The sequence below is a fragment of the Anoplophora glabripennis genome, unplaced genomic scaffold (assembly GCF_000390285.2).
Source record: "Anoplophora glabripennis isolate ALB-LARVAE unplaced genomic scaffold, Agla_2.0 scaffold395, whole genome shotgun sequence".
NCBI classification, from domain to species: Eukaryota; Metazoa; Arthropoda; class Insecta; order Coleoptera; family Cerambycidae; genus Anoplophora; species Anoplophora glabripennis.
This window is the reverse complement of record NW_019416558.1, coordinates 265,632-283,820: the sequence shown is the minus strand read 5'-3', so window position 1 is coordinate 283,820 and position 18,189 is coordinate 265,632. Positions and strand designations below refer to the sequence as shown.

The window sequence follows — 18,189 nt, the reverse complement described above, 5'->3', positions numbered from 1 at the left end:
ATGTTATTCAAATTGTTTATAAGCGAAAAACGCACAGTTTTTTAATGCACAATTTGAGAATGTTAATGTCAAAAAAACGGTGATATTTTTTAATAGGTCGCTTAATTACGTCTTTAAGATTACAATGACGCCTTCAGAATCATGTTTGGTTGAAAATTAACGCCTGTACAGAGGCTTAAAGTTCATAACTTTATAAACCATTATAAACAAATAGAATTGTGCGAAAACTATTGTACCTAAAACTCTCAACTTGTCATAGGTTTTATAAAATTTTAACAATAAATGCGATAGTTATAAACAAATTTAAAAATGGACACTTTTCTTATTTCTTTGCAATAACTTTTTTGTTTATTAACCGATTTTAATTTAACAAGTCTCATTTTGTAGATAATTTTACTCCCTACAAACTGTCTGAGAGTCACTTTTCGCTAAAATTGATGGTTTTCCCTGCAGTGGAAAAACTGTTTTCCTCACTTATTTGTTTAAATAGAAAAGTTAGCTAATAAAAGTTTTTGACTCACGAGATGAGAGATGTCTTGTATTATGTTTCCTTAGACAATTTTACAATAATCTCGCGGATAGGACTTTTTTCGAGTAAAAATTTAATTTGCTTGGTCTAACATGAATAAGTCTCTAGGTTAGATCTCATCTTAAAAGAATTGAGCCCTGTTACCAGCCGTTTAAACGTCACCAGCCATCAAACAGACTGTACCTTCTATTTTTTAGTAGTGTATTTAGTTACTTCTTTATTACTGTTGCGTTTTTATGCTGTGACCTTTTAGAGACCTCTGCTACGAGTCATGGACCAATCTGCGAAAGTCGCCCATGTTCGGCTGCATCTGCCCCAACAACCACATGAAGAAGAGGTGTGACCGCATCTTCAGCATGGTGAACCACAACCCCTGCGTAGGTGAGTCCTTCTTCATAGCCTCTCTCAAGTGTTGCCCTGCCCCATCCCACCCCCGTTCGTCCAAATAACAACGACGCGACCGTAGACCGTATAAAAGCCCGCGTTGAACTGTCGGCCGTATTTTCGCGATGCAGATAAACTGTTTTAAATCTTCTGTTGTTTTTTTCATCGAGTGATGCATGCTAGTCGAGATTTATTATGTTTTCCCATTTTCTATTTTTGCATGGTCATTTTTTATCGGGTTTATGAATTTGCGGCACTGTAACTAAGGGATATCTAACGATTAACAGCGTGACATGGGGACGCACAGATAGGATTATGCCTTTCGAATGAAATCCACAAATATTTCGCTTGGCCGGAAGCCAGGATTTTTTATTTATTCGCTTTCAGATACAGTCAGTGTGAAACTGGAGATCATGCTTTTAAAACTTTCATTGTAAATATCAGAAACGACATTATACACAGGGTGTTATAATAATTATTATTATTCTCGTCAAAACAAAATAATTGGTCAAGGTGTCGCACCACGAACTCCATCGATAGATATCTGGGAAACCGCTCGAAGGATATTTTTGAAATTGTGATGGTGTGATACGGACCGTGGGGCATAGAAAGCTAAAATATTTTCAAGGTCATCGTACTTCCGGTTATACCGGATGTCGATACTAACTTTCTTATTTTAAATGGAACCCCTGTATATTATTGCATTTTTGGATAGAGCATCAATTTTTAAGTTGAAAACATATGGCTGGCCTAACAAATGGAAAAATCATTTTAAGAAAAGGGAAATGTTTATTCGTAAATAAAATGAAAACCACCGGGTTTAGGTAAAGGGAAACTTTAACAAAGTTACACTTAATTTGAATGCATAATGCAAATACGTTAAAAAATTAGAGGTTTCCATTTAAAAATTTCGAGTTTTCCACATTTTCTGAACTTCATATTCGATCAATTTTCTGACCACCCTGTATAAAAACTGGAAAATTTTCAAAAAAATAAACCTATGTTTCCGGGAAAACTAAATTTCTCTGACAGTCTGCATCTGTCAATTTTTGCTTAAAAATCAAAATATCTCGGAAACGGTCAATCCTAAGCATGGAGTGTGTCATATGTTTTCAACTTAAAAATAGATGTTCTTTCCAAAAATGTAATAATAATATACAGGGGTTTCATTTAAAATAAGAAAGTTAGTATCGACTTCCGGTATAACCGGAAGTACGATGACCTTGAAAATATTTTAGCTTAGTAGGCCCTATGGTCCGTATCACACCATCACAATTTCAAAAAAATCCTTCTTGCAGTTTCTCACAAATCCATCGATGGAGTTTGTGGTGGGACACCCTCTAGTGTAACATGGAGTATCAATAGACGGTGGCATTTACTACACCAAATTTCAAAACAATCTGTTAATTGTGACATGTTCTGTGTACTAAAATAAGGAACGAGAAATGGACTAGCAAAGTTCATCTCACAATCAGTCAATATATTGCCCTATGTAAACGTCCAAAGTAAAGGTGGAAGAGAGAATAATTTTGAGGATTTTAGATTCAGTTCTAATATAAACAGTATTGTTTTTCGCAATGTGATATTTTAACTCAAACTAAGTGACAGGAATGATACTTTTGTATTTATTCGATATGAAATGCCAGTAAATTAAATTTTAAAAAGCAATGTATGTCAAAATTAATTTCAAAAATTCTAGGCATACAACTACTCTCTTAATTAATATTGGAACAATGCCACTGTATTAATATTTATAAACGTATTATTTTATGCTGTGCCGTAGTAAATGTGGACTCGTTACGAGCAAATCAATAAGATTTTTTAGAACCGCGTCCAGTTGCAGGCCTCGTAATTAATACAGCCTTAACATGCAAGAACCTTTATTATACCTAGGCACATAAAAATATTTTATTTTCCAACTCCGCATACCCTTCCGCGGATATTTACTAACAATGTGGATAGAATTTCCCCACGGATTTAATTAGTAAAAGAATTAGATACTTCGTTTCCACCAGAGATAGCAACATGTGTATAACACGAATTTGACAAAGTTCTTTTCCGTTATCTGTTTGTAAATTGTAATTGTGTTGATAAAAAAATAGTCTGATAGATAACAAAGTGTCAAAAAATATAGCACCTAACTTCGCGTAGCTCATAGTTTGGATCAAAATAAGAAAACAAATTCTTATGAACATATTGTCCTAAAAATCGCAAAGCAGTTGTAGCCTTTTGTCATCTTCCATCACATCCTCATGGTGTTTTGGACATTCGGACCCCACGTTGGGCGCCACGTCATCTTACATCGTTGGATGCCATGTCGTCTTTCATGATCATTTTTTCTCTTCGGAGATTACCTCTAATATTGAAAGACAGTGCTGAGATTTCTCCTGCCTGAAGACGTGGTAAATTCTTGGAGATATGGTCATGAATTTTTTTTATTTTCGCCTTTTTCCACTCTGTCCACCCTCGAGATGGCACGGATTTGGAGTCCTTCAACTGAGCCTGGTTGCATTAAATATGGTTTTGGACACGTCAAATATGAGTACCTAGTGACTGTATCACTTTCTTTTCTTTTTGCTTTGCCTTGCCCACTTGTTTTGAGATCTTCTGTGAGTACTTCTAGAAGTTGTGAAGGCCTCCTGCGAGTAAAGGTCCTGTAGCGATGTTCGTCTAGTTTGAGTCCCTTCGGAGATGGGTCTCTACTTTGGTCGAGATTGACCCTTGAGATGGCTTTATGGTTTCGATTAGACAGTTAAAGGCTTGATAAAAAGAATGTTTGTTATTTATTTTTAGGTTTAAGAATTACTTTTCTTATTTTGATCTCGAAATCTTGAAAAATTGACATATTTATTGCATTTTTTAGTACTAATAAAACAAAATTTGTTAAACGAAAGCAATAGAAACTTTGTCGCGTTATCTATTTGTAGATCTGTAGGTAATCAAAAAATAGTTTTCATAGAGAATAAGCTATTTGAAGACAATGGCCCATTAAACGCTATCATATTTCTTTCTTTATAGTTGTCCTATCATCCCTCTGCACATATAGTTGAAATATCGTTAGATATCCCATAAATTTCGCAGCACAATATGCATGAAGCATTGGATTCGCTGAGACCAGTAGCGGGCTCGACAAAGAGACACATCCGAGATTTTTATATCATACATTAACAATCCGACCCTTGTCCCCACAACATGTGCTTCCTTGTCTCCATATCTACACCTCTCTTTCCTGTCACTGCACTTTTTATTTACTGTCTATCGAACTTGTCACGATTAAGGTCACTGAGCACGTTCATGTCGTTACTTGGAAACAAACTTCGATGGATAATAAATTAGCCTTGTGAGAAGTTCTGCCATTAACGAAAGTTTTATGTATCTGTTTGATTTTCAGATTGATTCTGATTTAATAAAGCATACAGTGTGTTTCATAACTCTACCGACACAGAGCAGGCACGTGTAGAGGATCTTAAAATCTACCGATCTGTTTTGTAACATTTTTTTCTGGGATGTACCTCTGAATATGAGTATTACATTTTGAAAACAATATTTCAGCAATGCCTTAACATAGAGCGACCAAATTTGGTACATGATTTACGATTATTGTTATCTTTAATTGGTAAAAATATGAAATTGTTGGAAGCCCAATAAGGGCAAGACTAAGGGTAGGGCGCTCTTAATATGATATAGATTTTTTTATTAGTATACCAATTATAAAATAGTTTTGCCAGTATTACAGGAAATTTAATTTTAAACATATTTTTACTGTTTTACAGCTGATAAATAAATATATTAATAAACAAGTATAAATTTAGTTGAAGCATGTCTATTGATTGGCTAATTAACTCTTCGTTTTAAGGAGACAGAGAGATATACCGTACATGCTTCACTAATTATCAAAGCTCACCTCAAGGTCGCAGTCAATGAAATGAACCGTGCGGACTTTTTATCTCTACTGTAACCGTTCCGTACGGGTTAATCGCCTGCGCCTTGAACCAAGCATCGATTCCTGCCCTGCGAAACAATCCTTAAATATCACGGACCAGTTATCGCGCCCAGATCAGCTTCGAACTCGCGATAAGGCGAAGTTTGTTTCCAACATGTAACGTTCCCCATGAATTCCGGCGACCTAATCCGAGACCTTACGGCGGGGTCCGAGATGGCCTCCGTATACGTGGTTCGTCGTGGTATTCGAGCCGCCGCTATCTCTGGACCCCGGCCAGGACATTTCCATAGTCAGTAACTGTCCGCATGTACCAGCACAGATAGTGTAAGCGGCACTGGCACGAGCGCAATCCTTGGCACTAATAGAAGCGTAGACAGCATAGTGTTTGACTCTCACTTGGTAGAAGATTCGCTCGTCACCTCTATGCAGTCAACTTCCGAGATCGACGGGACGGACAGTACGGGTGAGAGTTGCTTTTCCTGCGGTGTGCGCCAATCACTAGTCAGCGGCGGTCGTATATGGTCCCCCAAGTAACAATTTAAGATATTTTACCTTTAGGGCTACGGTACAAATTTTCCTTGTGCTAACGACCAGCGTTATATCCAGACTTAAATCAAATTGACCATTTCATTCCAAAGCAATTTGTGCAACATTCCAACAGCCTTCGAAAAATTGGTGATTCTAGTATGGTCCTTTCTAATTAAATATAGAACCAGTATTTCAATGTCATTATTTGGGCGCCATGTGATTTATTCAGATATATGTAGGTATTTATTTACACTGGAAAGTCAGGAATGATGGGGATAAATAAAATCTAAAATAGTTTTTAGTTTAGATGTACTACATAATTGTAATTTAAAAATATAGCATTAACTCAAATAAACACTAAGTACTTTCTGTAATTTTTACAAATTGAATGGCGACAATTGTTAAGAACTGTAAAAAAATGTGGGCGAACAAATATTAAAAAATGCAAAGTGTAATGAAGTGATTTGATTTCCAATAAATCATCTGGTCCGGGATCAGTGTCATTTTGCTGGTAATTTGTTGGGTGACTATGGTCCAAATGTCTAGACTAATTCTACTGGAATGGACAAAGTATACTGTTGGAGGTAGTAGAATTCTAAACTAGAGCTGCGGTATGGTTCCTTCCGGACAGCTGCTGTCACTAATAAAAGAGATATTTTTCAATGCTGATGGTATGTGTCCTTTCGGACAACTGCAATCACCAGAGGACAATCTATTAAATTCGAACAAAGATGAAACATCCAGTTCAAAGTACTAAATATTCCTTGCAGTGTCGCTTCCAGTTGGCCTATATGATCACATGAAAGAAAAAAGGTATCAGATTACAGAAGAATAAATTTAAAACTGTGACAAAGGATGAGATGCAATTAAAATTTACTAATATTGAGCTAACAAACTCATTCTAAGGTTTAGGCCACGGTAGTTATATAATACATTGTTACAAATAACACAGCCTCACGACAAAAAAAGTTTCAAATCCTAATAAATTGCAAAACATGTGAATTTAACTACTAAGTGAAAGGTAGTTAAGAAAAAGTCGAAACAAAAATTATGAATTAAACAAAATATACAAAGTTTTTAAAATATTTACTAGTGAACTTACTGAAGAGTAATATTTGCTAATAAAAGTTACCAAAAGTCTGTTTATTATGCAAAAATATTGTAACTGCCGGGTAGTGTATTTCAAATAAATAAATAGTCAATATTTAATTTGAGTTAACTTTGTTCTTGCTTTCACCAAAAAAAGAAGTGATTAAAATGAACAAAAGCTACAGTTTTGCAGACTATAGACTATAGTAGTAGGATAGAATAGATAAATTCACCAAAATATGACGTTTTAATCAGAACTTTGTATTACATGAAAAATTATATCAGTGACTTAGGTTAATCCAAATTTATGATTTTCAACATGCCCACTCGCCTTTCTTATCAAGAGAAGAAGCCAAAAATCGTCCAAATTCGCCTTGCTTTGATTGCGATTAGGCAACCATATTAGAGTCAAATCATGTCAAGTGGTCTCCCAGCAAAAATAAAATGAATAAATCAATGCAAATTTTAACAGTAACGTGTTATCTTTTTTTTTATTGTTTCTTGAAAATTTTACTGATAATAGCTTTATCATCTTCTGAAAAAAATACAACCTATAAAAATCTACAAAACTTTTTTATCATTTTTCAAAAATACAAAAAGAAACAAAAAAGACTTAGAAGGTAAACATTTTTAATTTTACTTTCTTACGCAAATAAATTAACATGTTTTAATTCAAATGAACTTTGTCTAACTTTATTTTATATTTCACTATTTTCTGGATGAATTTAACAAAGAATCTAGCGCGCCTCTAATCAGCACATATTTGGCAACACTATGAGAAATTATTCATTTCGCGACAAGCAACTGATGCGGAAAAATGTGCTTCAAATAGTGGGCGATGAGATATTGCATTTGAAATAAATATTAGCTGAAATAAACTATACCCTTATCGGAGATCGAATCGCGAACCTCTACATTACTAAGACGACGCGTAGCGTTCTAAGCCACGAACACCGCGTTTGGTACGTTTTCATAACATGGCTTATATACTTAATATTTTGAAATATCTAGTTGTCTCTTGAGGTATAAACAATTGTAACAATGAATATATGGAGAACTAATATGTAGAACTAATGACTGTGGACCATCGGAAAATACAAATATGAATTAAATGGAAAAAATATATAACGCGGCAACGAAATAGTTTGTTTTTTGTTACAAATTTTCAAAGAGTTAATGGTCTCATACCCAGCTCTAAATCAATTTGGACATTTTATATACATGTCAAGGGGAAACGCATGCATAGAACCTGCTGAATGCCGTCTATTTCCCATCGAATAACCCGTACTATTTCCAACTTTTGCAGAGAGCAAATCTATTCACAGCGCACTGGATTTTGTTTTGATTATTTAAGCTCGTTCCCGTGCGCGGAGTTTCCACTGAAAACGGAATTTATAGCTTTTATCGGGCTGAAATCCATTATTAAATTATATAATTTATGAACTTCACCTTTTCAACCACTAATCGGTGTTTTTGGACGCACACGTACAAAAGACGGGAAATGTAATTAGAACCAGGAAGTAAATCTAACGTAATAAGAAAATCCTCCGCTGAAAGGAACTTAAAAACGGGAGAAATTAATGGAAATTACACTCAGGACCTTTTAATAATTCCTGTAGTCCTCAGAACTCGTTCTTTCGCTCCTTTGACACGGCGCGATAAGGGCATATTTCCCGATTTTTAGTCCTCACCACCGGAATATCAAAATAGTTTTGAATTTAAAAAATTATGCAGCACACGCAGCATGTTAAGAGGTTGGACACAATGGGCAACTTACCAGAAAATTTAATTTCTTCTAGGGCTGCATAAATTTGTAGTTTGCAACCGACAAATTAATTTCTTTAATGCTACGAGTTAATTTATTGATGTAAAAAATTATGTAGAAGTATGTCAAGAACGCATTGTGACGTCATTTAGTGCGACCGAAAACACAACCTTCTTCTCGGCAGTCTGGCGGGGAGCCTCGAAGTAAAGTAAATTTAGCTGTTTCTAGCTGAAGTTTACTTTAGTTATTATATTCATAGATGGCCGTCCTGTGATTCATCTTATCGATTTCGATAGCACTAAATCACGTCAGGAATTAACTACAAACTTTAATAATAATTAACTGATAATAATTAACAACCTCTAAGAGACCACTAGATTTTTAAAACAGTAATTTTCTTTTCTTTCACCGACTAATTGTAATTTGTCATGAGGTTCTATTCAACCAATCAGCGATTGCATTATCTCGAGTGTAGACGCACCGGTTTGTCATTGTTCATTGTAAACGAATCATTAATGCTGATGACGCCAAGATTTAGGGATTTTTCGTAACCAGTACCAGCCCTACAACATACCCAACTGGTGGTAAACAGCAATACGTCTCCGAGATATCGATTTCTCATTACACTCTTAATATTAAAAGAATATGCTCGAGGGCAACTATTTACCTAGTTAATGGCCGCATATTAAATTTATGAGCCTCATTTAACTTGCTTTATTTGCCGTTTATACCATTGGAAAGATCAACCGATAATTTGTTATCCTTCTGTTAATGATAGTGACATATTTTTTTAACTGACAGAACTGTAATTAAAAGGTAAATACAGATAAAACGTACACGACGTATTTTGTTGACTTTTGAAGCTAATGGAAATAAAACAGGGTGAACCTTGAATATGTGCACATACAGGGTATTCCAAAAGCCAACGCCAGAATAACTAAATACGACATTAGTAAAAGTCTCTTAGTTTTTGAAATATACACATAGTCTTTTTCTTATTCTTGAAAATAACCTACGCATGTAGGTTAATGTTTTTATACATGAAGACATAAATCGGTTGAATAAGTGCCACCTGGTAATTACATACTGTTATAGTTATCGAAAATGATCATTCTGTACTAGCTTTTATCTTTCTGGTTATTTTACGTCGGCTATTTCTGCTCCTAACCTGATGCCAGGAGACAAACAACCCGCAAGCTGGAAATTTTGCCGAACTCTCACTTTGTCATGGGGAAGGGACCTTTTACTTGCCTATAGATCAATGGTTTTACATCCTTTACAAAGATGGTATGTCTTCCTGTACAAACCTCGTCTAAATTTGTATAGCTTCTGTTAATACACCGACATACAGCTACTAGAAGGAGGACGAGCATCGCGAGCATTCCCCGGATGATCACCCATCCAAGTAATAACCATGAACAGCGTTGCTTGACTTACTCTCTTATGCATAATTTCATACACATTTTGCAGCTGTTCTTCTTATTGTTATTTTATTAATTTCTCTAATTACTGCTGCTTCTGATTCTTCGACGTTGTGTTGTGTATAAAAAGAAACATTAAATAATAATATACGTTTCTCCAATTCCTACAATTTTTTGGCGCCCTCAGTATACTAATTTGCTTCGTCTGGATTCAATTTTCTCGTAAGCAGAATCATTCTTTAAAAAAGATGTCTGAATAGCTTCAATAAAAGGTCCCATTTTGTTTAATTTGCGGTTTTAATAAACCCAGTGTGAGGCAAATCCAGCCGAACGCATAAGAATTTCTCCTTCCTGGCGTGGAAAAATAATTAATCGATAGAAGTGTAATTATAACATACGCGAGTAGCACGCACCTTCGCCCTTTATCAGAGCCTCGCTCCAAATAAAGAACATTAATGATTATTACTTCGCAACAATTCCCAAACAAAGCGTTTCTCGACGGCGCCTCTCTGCTGTGCAAATCGGCTTACTAGATTGTTTTATGATGGGAAAATCACAGCCATCATGATCTTTTATAAACCACGAGATTTATGCAAGCTCATACGATACGCCTAACGGATTGAATATAGTTCGGAGTAAAGAGTTACGACACCAGTGTTGCCATATGATTATATTCAGGAAAACAACCGAAATTCTATACAGGGTTTTTCTAAAATAAGTGCGATCCTTGTTAGGGGGCAGGAAAATGAGCAATTTTTATTAAGTACTTAACTTAATTTTATTACATACCTTCCTGTTTTTCATTTGCATCAATCTAGCTTACACGTATCACAAAATAATGATTTTTTTAGAAATAAAATGCAAAAATGTGGCGCCCTCTTCAAGGTCGTACCTACCTCTTGCTGTTGTTGGGATTTTTAATCCTGTTCGTTTCCCGTTTCGTGAATAAATAAATAAATGAACAAATAGTAATTCGTACTCATCACCGTCGTGTACTCATCATCATCAACCAACAAAATTACTGCAGTAATAGCGCTATATTTCTTCTATTTACAATACACCTGATACTGTATTATTGTTTGTGGAACGTAACGAAAATAATCCAGTAATTTCCCAAGCATACTTTATCAGCGAAATCATAACAGCGGCGTAATATAGAGCAAGGGTGAGTCCTAATTTTGTCGCTTGACATCTCTCGCCCTCAGTGCAAACAAACCACCCATAAAAAAACTATAATTAACCCACACCCGCGCGGCCACGTATCCCAATCGATAGACCTATCAAACTAGTGATTGGCGCCCACCGAGACTTGCCTCTTATTGTAAAATTAACCCCCGACTGATGGGCAGCATTTCAGTAAAGGTCATTTCAGCTTCAGACAATACGTCTGCCTCGTATGACGACGATCTAGGCAATGCCGTAGTTGAAAACCCGCTGGTAGACGCGGTCAACGGTCAAGAGGCTCACGCTGGCTTCGACCACATCAGCGTGAGCGTCTTAAAGAACAGAGAAAAAACTTCTAGCTATAACATCCACCGGCAATACCCGGAGGACGTGGACGGAGCACCCTTAGAACCACCCGTGCATCACCAAAAGTACCCAAGTAGGTATCATGTCTTTCCTTCCGCCCTGTTTTTGGGCATCTGCATGTGTTTGATCATTCAGTTCAGTCAGTTTTGGTTTTAACATGGTTTCTATTTACTTTACATTGATTCAATCGTTCTATGATTTTGTCGACGTGTCGTACTAGGTGCCCGCTTTGGTTAAGGTCACTATTGGTATTCCTTCAAAGACAACAGCTGTAGAAACCACCAATTATTCCACAACATGATTACGTTAAAATTATGGTACAGTCTAGTACAAGCTACTGTTTTTAGGATAACCAGTTGTGATCTAAACTAAAGGACGCCCTGTATAGACTATTAACCTAGAAAGTAAACTACGGAAATTAAAAAAATAAACGTTATTAATGTGGTACTTTGTATTGTATCGAGTGGGAGGTTTCTGGAGTTAAAATAGACTGATCTAGCTCGACTTAGTGCAAAAGTTAATAATAACAAACACATATGGGATCAGAGATGAAAAAAAATCGTTTTTATTTTTTGAATCATAGTACATTTGGATCAAATTTGATCTATAGAAGTTTATCGCGATACGGGATTCATGTCTAATGTACATGCACATATAAAAGCTCTCAGCTGTTTTGATTAAACATTGGTTCCTCAAACTTTTCTAGGATCCTCCTAACGAGGTCAACTAAGAATACTTTTTATTCGTAGCAAGGTATGAAAAACCAACCAACTAAAAAGTTTGAGACTTTTTAATTGTGCACTGCTTGCTGCTCGTAGGGTCATTTATAAAATATGGCAAAATGCTAATTAAATTTGAGTTCCTCATCACGATAAACTTCCGTAGACCGAATTTGCTCCCAATATCTAATTCGCGTCAAAAAATATTGAAGAAAAACGATTTTTTCCATTTTTAACCCCTGTTATGTTTATTATTACAAATTAACTTTTACACTAAGGTATGATGGGTTATTTTGGTCAAGAACTTCCCATTATAGATGGCCCATTCGTTACAAAAAAAACTGTACATTGTGTTGTACAGTAAGTAGTTACATATATCATACCCTTGATATATTTTTTGCTCAAAAATAATTACACTTACAAAGAAAATTAAGCGATCAAATTTGTTCTTAATAAATCAAGCTATCTAAAACAGATTTTTAAATAACCTTGTTGGCGATAGAATAAAGTTGCCCAAGAAATTGCAGGGAAGAGCAAGATCAAGATTTTCCAGTCAATACATTTTCGATATTAGAAAAAGTGTACATAATGTTATTTTCGTAAATTCCTCCGTGTTTGAGGAAAAAATAAAAACGTACGGGAATATAAATCCGCAAGGAGGGGGCGGAGACTTTTTTACATGAAAGAGACTATAATTTTCAATTAGAAACTATTTCTCGCACTAATTATTTATTGCCTGTATACAATGAATTTAGAATACAATTTTCCAGATATACGCATCTGTAGTTTTGTTATAAAAGAACAGAAAAAATACTTTTAGGCGAAGATGAAGCTGATTCTGAAGGAACAGAGAAATAGTCTGTTTTTTTTCTTGAAAAGTTAAGATTTAGATTAATCACGAAAAAATTTTCACTGATCAAGTCAATATCATTAGCATTTAGGCACTAGGTATATTACTATTTAAAAATGCAATATTTATAATTTAAAAAATTACATTTGTTATACATGATTCTATGTACACTGCGTTCATGATGAAAGGAATAAATTCCTTTAAAACTCAGGTAATTATTTTGTGGAATTATTTTGTAGTAGTTGCAGATTTTTTGACATAAGAAAATTGTATTCATGGTGTCTGAAGAAGAATATATGCAGTCATCATTGATTTTTTAATGGAACATCCTGTATATTATGCCATTTTTGAATTGTACGGTAAATTCTGAACATTTTTGTATAACATCTCTAAAATCAGCTGGTTTCGTAATAATGACGTTTGAAAATTGATATTTTGAAATAGACACAAGTAATTAAATAAAATGTTTCAATTGAACAACCTTGAACATTTTTTTAAAAGCCAACAAAATCAACCTGGTATGCCAAACATTATCTTGAACAAAACAATTTTCTTCGTATTAATCATTTTTCCTTCCTTGACCTCTAGACCGTATTGATGTAGTATTTTGTGACAATAAAAACCAAACTATCAACGGCGTTTAGTTTGTCAGTGTCATTTTGTCAGTTTTACATTTCATTTTATAAATGTATTTATCTGAGAAAGAACGTATTGAAATACTTATGATGATTGGTTTTAGAGACAACAAGAAGTGTGTAATTTATTTAGTGTAATTCATCCTGATCGACCTCGAATTACTAGATCTACTGTCAGCAAAATTGAATTGAAATTTGCTGAGCTCGGCCACGTCAGACATTCTAAGACTAAAGACTGAAGAAGAAGAAGATTCTAAACTAGACGTTTTACTAGAAACTGTAAATAATCCCCATGTAGCCGTTGGACAATCTCCAGGAACTGTAATTTGTCATCGGGGCCTGCGTCACAAATACTTCGAAAAAAATATATCATCCTTATAAGGTTTATTTATACATGAACTATTAGAAGACGATTTTAACAGAAGAACACAGTTTTGTGAGCAGATAATTGAGATCAAAACTTAAATTTCACCCGAAAGATTATTTTTTCCGATGATCTACTTTTGTTTTAAATGGACAAGTAAACAGACAAAACTGCGGGTACTGGAAAATCCCCGTTGTCACACACAGCATCGCTAAAAAATAAATGTTTGGGCAGGTATTGTCGAAAACCGAATTTTTGGACCTTATTTTTTTGAAGAAAATTTAAATGCAGAACGCTACTTACACTTTCTTCAGTTTGAATTCATCCCCTCTTTAGCTGTTGTGTTTCCTAATCTACAAAATCCAGATATTCCTCATAATAACATATGGTTCCAATACGATGGGGCACCTCCACCAAAGTTACCAGATATAACCCCTTTCGATTATGGGGTTATTTGAAATCTAATGTTTATGTGAATAGACCAAATAATCTTGATGACCTGAAAGAGAGAATACGCCAGGCTTATTCCAGCAGAGGTAATTGAAAACGTTCAACGGGAAACAATTCTTCGACTACAAAAATGTATTGAAGTAAACAGACAAATCATTGAACATTTATTATAAAGCAATTGTTATTGAAATATCTAATGTTTTATGATTAAACATTATTTTGTTTCCATTTGTCACATTTCAAACGTCATTATTACGAAAACCGCTGATTTTAGAGATATGGTATGTTGTGCAAAAAGTGTTCAGAATTTACCGTACAATAATTCAAAAATGACATAATATAGAGGGTGTTTCATTAAAAAATCGATGATGACTACATGTGTTCTTCTTAAGAGGCCCTATATAACGAGCGTTCAAATAAAAACGTGGTCGAAGTTGGCTCTGACACATTGGACGTAGGGAGTAGCTTATAGCGACCAACTTAACCCCATTTCTCAAAGAGCTATATAGCAGCTGTCAGTTTCAATAACGTTAATGACTATATAACTTTATTTTTAAGAATAATCGTGATAACAATAACAAACAATTAAAGGAGCTGCGGAAAGTGTCCCCCTCCTTGTTATAACAATAAATTAAAGCAGCTGCTGAAAGTGTCCCCCTCCTTGTTCCAAGCACTTTTCACACCTGTTCCTCAAAGAATTAAAGACATTTTCTAAGATGCTCGGGGTATTGTTAATTTCACGAATCTTGTCTATAAGTCGAGCCTGCAGATGGTTTAAATCAGGAATAGGCAGTTCAAAAATAGTGTTTTTAAGGTAAGGCCACAAAAAGAAATCACACGGCGTAATATCACATGACCTCGGTGGAAATTCATGTTCAGCATTGAGACTTATTAGTCGATTTTGGAAAACTTCCCTCAACATATTCATCGTCTCGCCTGCCGTATGTGCCCTTGCGCCATCTTGTTGAAAGTAAAAGTTTGTAATTTCGTTTTCTTCCAGCTGGTTAACAAAAGGAGCGATAATTTCTTCTCTATACCTTTGCGCAGTAAGAGTACCATTAAAAAAAATAGGTCCATAAATCCTCCTTCGATTGAGAGCACACCAAACTCCAATTTTTTGAGCGTGTAGAGGGCCCTCGACAAAAAAGTTATCTGGTTTTTCAGAAGACCACATTCTCATATTCTGTGAGTTTACGTAACCACTTAAATGAAACCAGGCTTCATCAGAAAAAAAGGTGATATTATGAAGTTCACCGTAGTTGTTTAAAAACCATTCACAAAATACAGCCCGTCGCGGAAAATCAACTTCATGAAGTTCTTGCTGACAAGTTAAACGATAGGAGAACAAACGCAAATCTTTTTTTAACACTGTGTGGCAGGTACCGACTGATACTCCCACCATTTGTGATAAAACACGTACAGAAGTTCTTGGCGCATTTTCCATTATTTGTTGGACATTTTCTTTTAATTCTTCAGTCCGCTTTTTAGGTCGGCCGCTTCCTTCTTTTCTTGTTACACTGCCCGTTTCACGAAAAACATTAACACAACGCTGAACTGCACTTTGAAAAATTTTGTACTCAACAACGCCGGGAAATTGATTTTGAAATTCTATGAAACATTCCTCAATAGAATACTTCCATATTCCATCAATCTTGCGTCCATTTCTAAAGTAGGACTCTATGATAAACACTTTTTGTTCTTGAGAAAACACCATTTTAAACGCTTTTTAAAACGAAAATATTCAAATTGATAGCGGCGATATAGCGCTTTGACAGATGACGTTTAAGTTCATTTGCTATAAGCTACGCCCTACGTCCAAATTTTCAGAACCAACAACCACGTTTTTATTTGAACGCTCGTTACAATTTTCTTATGTCAAAAAATCCGCAACTAAAAATACTAATCGGTATGTTCGAGCGTTTTTCCACAAAATAGTCACTTGAATTTTAAACGAATTTGTTCCTTTTATCATGAAGCACTATATAAATAGATATGTAAAATTTCATATGCATTTTCTTTGTAAAATTTTAAATATAACTTTTTGTATCCACATTCTACCCGTTACAGTACATTTACTTTATTAACTTTATATTACCAATCGTATTACATAGTCCTATCATTATTCCCAATCGTCAAAATGGGACCCACGCGGTTATTACCACCAAAGTGATATACATATTTGTGATGGCTATCGAAATGTAATCAATAACATACATATTCAATAATTCATTTATTTGTATAAGCACTTTTACGGCTGCCCTTAATGTGATATAGTGGTATATCTAGCGTGCGGGGGATTGTTTATTAATTTGAAAGTAATATTCACCACTTCGACTAAAGCTGTTAGCCCTCAAAGCACTCTAGACACCTTAAGCCTAAGCGGCTGAAAGGGTTAAGTAATTCGATTATCTCATTTAGGGGCAAAAACACCTCAAAGATTTCTAAAAGTTGTTGGGGAATTTATAATTTTGATTTATATGTAAATCTACCTATAAAAAATTTTTTACTTAGGCTCTTAATTTCATTTACAATATGGTTACAATAGAGATTAATGAGGGGTGTGCCACAGGGAAAGGTACTGGGACTCGTTTTTTTTTTATTTGATGAAAGTTACTCAAAATATGCTACAATTCGCGAAACAAAGAAACTATTTTATCAAAATAAAATTTCCAATTCCAATAATTCCTTACGCACTGCGTGGAATATTGTTTCTGAAATATCTAATTAAAAAAAAAGAGGAATCGAATATTGTAGCTATCCAAAGTAATAATAAATTAATAGACAATCCTTTAGAAATTGCTTCAACTATTAATAGTTACTTTATTGGCGCTCCAATGAATAATGTAAATAAAATTAGTGGTTCTGATCATACTACAAATTATACAAGTAGAGTAAATGTAGATGATGTATTTTTGGATAATACAATTTTTCTTTTTCCGTTTACTGAGCAGGAATTGTTTAGAGTGCTAAGTCAAAAATTAAAAAATAAAAGGTCAGCTGGAGCGGATGGTATTCCCTTGTTTTTAATAAAACGTGCATTACCGGCTTTAATAGAACCATTAACTTTCTTGATCAACTTATCATTTCAGACTGGAGTTTTTCCGGAGATACTAAAAATAGGGAAAATAATTCCTGTTCTAAAAAAGTAATTAAATAATTACAGGCCTATTACCTCCTGTGGTTTCTCAAAAATTTTTTTGAATACGCCTATCTAGATAGACTAATGTCGTTTATAAATAAATATAGTATTTTAACCACTCATCAACATGGATTTCGAGCAGGATTTTCAACTACTACTGCCATACATTCTTTTTACGGTGAAATTGTTAAATGTATTGACATGGGTGAGTGCCCCGTAGGCATCTTTTGTGACCTTAGTAAGGCATTCGACTGCATACAGCATGATAACTTACTACAAAAATTGTATAAGTATGGTGTCCGGGGTTCTGCTTTAAACTGGATTTCTACTTTTTTAAAATATAGAAAACAATATGTGTCTATTACTTCTACAAGTGATGACTTTACTAACGAATTTAAATCTGAATCTAATTCCATTGACATGGGTGTTCCTCAAGGTTCAGTCCTAGGCCCTGTACTATTTATTCTTTATATAAATTCATTGGAGCGTTCGATAGGTAATAATTTTTTCACAATGTATGCTGATGATTTATCATTAATTATTTCAAATAAGTCAACAAAAGACCTGACTACTAATCTAGAAAATACATTGTACAATGTGTCTAAGTGGTTCAGTTGTAATAACTTATATTTAAATACCGACAAAACTAAATTAATTAGATTTCACAATAGGCAAAGAAAATGCGAGTCTGTTGCGGCAAATATTAACAACTGTACTATTACCAGTGATGAAACAGACTGTGTCAAATTTTTAGGAGTTACTTTGGATGATACATTAAATTGGAAAATGCATTGCAATAATCTTATATCTACATTAAGTTCAGTAAGCTACTTAATGAAGTCT

General features: G+C 34.6%; 1 protein-coding gene across 1 annotated transcript in view; it reads left to right on the top strand.

The window, feature by feature from the left end:
• The window catches only part of LOC108909714, a 136,153-nt gene that overhangs the window by 80,729 nt on the left and 37,235 nt on the right, over positions 1-18,189 (top strand). The window contains 2 exon segments of the mRNA XM_023454929.1: positions 783-938; positions 11,009-11,266. Of these exon segments, the coding sequence (XP_023310697.1) occupies positions 783-938; positions 11,009-11,266 (414 nt within the window).